We start from the raw sequence: 5,338 nt of genomic DNA on the forward strand, positions 1-5,338 counted from the left end.
TAAAAGGGTCTTCATACAGACGACAAGACGATAAGTATTTGGTTTGTGAGTGTCACAAAATTTATTACTGTAGTATCAAACATTTCACTCCCATTTCATCCAGAACTGATCAACTCGGCTTACACCTCACTTAATCGGAAAACTAGTGATGAGCATGTGTTAACCCCTCCAGTCAACAAACCCATCCATCTGCCCTATTTAATATAACGCTCCTTTGAACTAATTACAGTAACCAGGACTCATGAATGTGGTACATGAAAACACTCAATTCTAAAACGCATGTGATGCTCATAAAGAAGTTCTGTTCGTTCTTCTCACGGGGTAATAACACTCTTGTCATAGTTTAAATCTGCTCCATCAACCCCATCACTAAAACTTAGCTGCATCGAGTACGCAATCAGAACAGTTTAACAGCACAGCAGGGTTGTAAAATTTTATTTGGAGGAATCTGTACATGGAGGTTTCGGCCTTCAGTGTGTTCACATATATAAGCTTTATGGGGACACAGACAGGTAAGCTCACTGAAGATCATGACAAGTGCAATCCATTACTCAAAGCTGGACAAGAAGTTCAGTACAATTTGCTTCAATTTAGCATCTGATGCCTCTGAGATTTTGCCATCAGCCCTGTAACAAAAAACAAAGCAAATCAAATCATGTTGATTAAACCAAACTACTTAAAAAAAAAAAGTATCTGTGGTTAAGAGGCTTATCCTCACCTGATTGCTGCGAGCAGGTCCTGTTGCTGGCTGAGAATGTGCTGCAGGAAAGCCTTCTCGAACTTTGTGATCTTACTGGGCTCCATCTTGTCCAGGTGACCTCTGACACCAGCATAGATAACTGCTACCTGTTCCTCAATGGCCATGGGAGCTGGGAGGGAAAGCATGAACTCAGAATTTAACAAATAAAACACCAACTTGGAAACGTGATTAATAAAAAAAAATAAATAAAAACTCACAGTACTGTCCCTGCTTCAGCAGTTCAGTAAGCCTAACACCTCTGTTAAGGAGCTGCTGAGTGGCAGCGTCCAGATCAGAACCGAACTGAGCGAAGGCAGCCACCTCACGGTACTGAGCCAGCTCCAGCTTCATGGTACCAGCCACCTATGAGGTTAAAAAAAGAACCATGTAAGAACTGTAGCTCTTACATTGCCAAATCTAGTTTTTGAGCTTGAACATAGATTAAAAAGTCTCAAAGCGAGGCATTACCTGCTTCATGGCTCTGGTCTGGGCAGCAGAACCCACTCTGCTCACAGACAGACCAACATTGATGGCTGGGCGAATACCCTTGTAGAACAGCTCTGTCTCCAAGAAGATCTGCAGCAGACAGAATGAGACAGTGTAACATTGTAATTACAATGTGTCATTGACCACATCACTATCAGTGAGTGTGAAGACAACCACAAGTCAGACCTGTCCGTCTGTGATGGAGATGACGTTGGTGGGGATGTAGGCAGACACGTCGCCGGCCTGAGTCTCGATGACGGGCAGGGCAGTGAGGGAGCCACCGCCAAAGTTGTCGTTCATCTTGGCAGCTCTCTCCAGCAGACGGGAGTGCAGGTAGAACACATCACCAGGGTAAGCCTCACGACCGGGAGGACGACGCAGCAGCAGGGACATCTGACGATAGGCAACAGCCTAACAGGAGACAAAAAGTATTCCAAGAGTTTGAGAATAATGCTTCTGGGTTTGTTTTGTGTTTTTTTTTTTTTTTTCCCCCTCTATGCACTGAGGCAGTTTTGGATTTTTAAGGCCTTACCTGCTTGGACAGATCATCATAGATGATCAGGGCGTGCTTGCCATTGTCTCTGAAGTACTCTCCCATGGAGCAGCCAGAGTAGGGGGCCAGGTACTGCAGAGGAGCAGCATCAGAGGCAGTGGCAGAGACCACGATGGTGTACTTCATGGCATCTGCATCAGTCAGCCTCTTCACCAGCTGAGCCACAGTGGACCTCTTCTGTCCGATAGCGACATAGATGCAGTACAGCTTCTTCTTCTCATCAGTTCCATCATTGAAACGCTTCTGGTTGATGATTGTGTCAATGGCAATGGCAGTTTTGCTGTAGGGAAATAAAAATAAAATAAAATAAGATAAACTGAATAAATTTTAGAATTTTACTGTAAACTATGGTTTGACCCAAGCAGCTAACAACATTCAATTACCCAGTCTGCCTGTCACCAATGATCAGCTCACGCTGGCCTCGGCCAATGGGCACCAGACTGTCCACAGCCTTGATTCCAGTCTGCATGGGCTCCCTCACAGAAATACGTGGGATGATACCAGGGGCCTTCAGACCCACACGCCTGCGAGTCTTGGAACCCAGAGGACCCTGAAGAAGAGACATGAAAACGTTAAGATGAGCTTTGTTTAAGCTGTTCAACCATCATGATATAATGATGAAATAGAAACTGAATTTTTATAGAAGATTTTCATTGCCTGGTTGGTTAGATTGGAAGAGAAAAAAAGCTAAAATATTCATCTTTTATTTAATTGTTGGAGCGATTTGGAAAAGTGTTGGCTTTAATATTATCCAGCATCTTTAAAACTAACACTCATTTTTTTGTGGTGTAATTAAACAAAAATCTTACATATAGAAACAAATACAATTCCTCACCATATAATCTTAAACCACATTAATCTGCAAAACTGCATAATACAGTGCAATTTAATCATACAGCCTTTCATAAAACCCCAGTTGGGTTTTATCTTTCAGAAAGCAAAAGTTGAAGTATTTTCATCCAACTTGATGTTAAGAACTGTCACTTCAACTGACCTTTCCATCGATGGCATTTCCCAGAGCATCCACCACACGGCCCAGCAGCTCCTCGCCAACAGGAACATCCACAATGGCCCCAGTCCTCTTTACAATGTCACCCTCCTTGATCAGCTTGTCATTACCGAACACCACAACACCAACGTTGTCAGGCTCCAAGTTCAGAGACATGCCCTGGAGGACAAAAATAGTGACTTATTAGCACATAATTTAATCATCATTAAAGCTTTAAATGAAGTTAAACTCAAATATCAAGATGACAAGAAAGTATCTTTCATGTACTCCTAAATTTTTAAACAATCAAATCTTGAGACAACCACTTACTTTGAGCCCAGAGGAGAACTCCACCATCTCTTCAGCCTGGACATTTCTTAGCCCATACACTCTGGCAATACCGTCACCAATGGACAGCACACGTCCTGTCTCCTCCAGGTCAGCAGAGGTGTCAACTCCCAAGATCTTCTCCTCCAGGATTGAAGACACCTCGGCTGTGCCTATGGAAGATGATGTGCAGAACATTTAATTAGTTTAAAATAGCTAAATCTGTCTCAGAATAATTGAGCAAAAGAAATCAAATATAGGAAAAATGCTTGAAATTTTTATGACCAATTTTAGGACATAACAGCAAAAATGTTTAGAATGATTTATTTAATATAGTTCATTTAAAGGATTAAGTGGCATGGATCACATCAGACCAAAGCCACCGCCTCCTCCACTAACTAAGGATTAATATTAGAAAGGTTCTTTTGAAGAGAGTTAAAATATTGCTTAACTGCATAGTTAAACTCTGGAAATACATTAAAATAACGTATTAATCAGCATTTAACTGAAAGCTTGCATACATCGCGAAGGACAAAGTTACTGTCATGTTGTGTTTGGCTGTCTCACCCATCTTCTGCAGCCATGGTCTGTGAGTGTGGAGGTGGTTGACCCCAACGCAGGCGGCTGGGACAGTCTTGGAAACCTAAGTTCAATGACAGTCAGATGTAATTAAACAATGATTGCAACCTAAAACGAAAAAACATGGCAGCTGCATTTACAACTACGCTCTTGGCATGTTGTAAAGCTGTGCAGCGGAAAAGACATGCGCTGTCGGGCTTTCTGACCTTCAAGCGTGGCTGAATGAGCCGTTAGCACGCAAGCTAATGCTAGCCGCGAGCTAACTATAGACGCTACAGGACGAAGACCGTGGATTCACAAGGACAACGTCGACAACCACGTTTAACTAGATTATTTCGAGATTATCAAGTTGAATTATTACAGAGAACAAATCACTATAGTTCGAAGCCGCGTTCATAAGCCGGTAACAATTTAGCAAGCGGCCTGTAGGGTTTTCATTACCCTTCACACAAGCTTCACAATTATTTTAAATCAAACGTCCTGCAACATTTGCATTAATTTGTGATTGTATGGTTTAAATACTTACAAATCCAGCCCTCCTGGGAAGGCTTCTAGCCAAAGCTGCTGCAACTCTGACGGATAGCATTTTTCTCGGGTTGCTAATGACCTGTCCTCCACCAAGCTGGTCCGACCTGGCTGTGAGTGAATGTAATGGCTGAAACTCTTCTTCTATTGAAGAGACGCTGGTCTTAAATTCACTGCTTAAATACTCAACAGCGCCCCCTACAATCATTGAGCGTATACTAAACCGAAAAGTTTAATTCCCCACTTCATTTTATATATTATATATTATACTTCCCAGCATTTGTGTACACTATATAAAAAATGTAAGAGCTTATGTTTCAATAACTGTCATGTGTTAGGTGTTGTCTTGCTCTTATGATGTCAAAATGTGAACAATATGATGAAAAAGACTGTTTAAATACAAGCTGAACATTTTGTTGGATCTATAGTTCAGACACTTCTTTTGTTATTTATTTATTTATTTTGCAGTTAATCACCTTGTTGGAGAAAAGAATTTCATGCAATAACTGCTTAAACATTGAAAATGTGTATTAACAAGTTTAAAGAAAGTCAAATTAAATTTACTAGTAAAGGTTATAGTGCATTTTAAGTAGATTTTGAAATGACACAAAAAGCAGAATATCTCTAACTTTTTGCTAGTGGGAGAACATTTTATAAATGTTCTGAATCCAAGTATACAATGCATCACCTAATGTCTCGTTCCATCTACCCTTGCCACGTCGCACCACAGACTGTCCAGGGTTTCACTGATGCCCTGGTCCACGTCTGGAAGGAGATCTCTCAGGAAAACATATGTTATTTCATCAAGAGCATGCCCAGACATTGTAGGTAGTGCATACAGGCATGTAGGGGTCACAAACACTACTGAACCTCATTTTAAATAGTCTTGAGGACAATTCAAAATAGATAGAAGTTACTCTCTATCTATATTATGAACAGATGCATCAGAATATGATATGGGGTTCACTCTAACATAATCCATCACATTACCAGCTGTCAACATTGCTAGGACATGGAGCAATGTTATCTCTATTGTCTTTCAGTGAGCTGCTTCATCTGCATATTGTAATGGCATCGGTAAAGAGATGACCTGTCTATGCAGCAAGAAAAGTTGCAGCTCATTTAACTATTTAGAAGGCCA

The 5,338-nt window shown here is 41.1% G+C and overlaps 1 protein-coding gene across 1 annotated transcript; it reads right to left on the minus strand.

Moving 5' to 3' along the window:
• Positions 1 to 420: 420 nt before the first annotated feature.
• On the minus strand, positions 421 to 4,352 carry LOC121648747 (ATP synthase subunit alpha, mitochondrial-like). The gene is made up of 11 exons (XM_041999059.1): positions 4,199 to 4,352; positions 3,661 to 3,736; positions 3,097 to 3,266; positions 2,773 to 2,946; positions 2,162 to 2,328; positions 1,758 to 2,058; positions 1,412 to 1,636; positions 1,208 to 1,315; positions 958 to 1,102; positions 719 to 869; positions 421 to 626 (listed from the first exon to the last, which is right to left on the minus strand). Exons 1-11 carry the CDS (start codon positions 4,256 to 4,258, stop codon positions 548 to 550), a joined length of 1,656 nt encoding a protein of 551 aa, XP_041854993.1. The 5' UTR covers positions 4,259 to 4,352; the 3' UTR covers positions 421 to 547.
• Positions 4,353 to 5,338: the final 986 nt, after the last annotated feature.

The sequence above is a fragment of the Melanotaenia boesemani genome, chromosome 11, assembly GCF_017639745.1.
Source record: "Melanotaenia boesemani isolate fMelBoe1 chromosome 11, fMelBoe1.pri, whole genome shotgun sequence".
Classification (NCBI taxonomy): domain Eukaryota; kingdom Metazoa; phylum Chordata; class Actinopteri; order Atheriniformes; family Melanotaeniidae; genus Melanotaenia; species Melanotaenia boesemani.

Bases quoted from the DNA above. Each gene is read 5' to 3' on its own strand.
- LOC121648747 (XM_041999059.1), bottom strand. From the start codon at position 4,258: ATGCTATCCGTCAGAGTTGCAGCAGCTTTGGCTAGAAGCCTTCCCAGG. The intron at 3,737-4,198 runs GTAAGTATTTAA...CATTGAACTTAG, and splicing joins TTCCCAGGAGGGCTGGATTT to GTTTCCAAGACTGTCCCAGC. The intron at 627-718 runs GTGAGGATAAGC...TTTTTGTTACAG, and splicing joins GACCTGCTCGCAGCAATCAG to GGCTGATGGCAAAATCTCAG.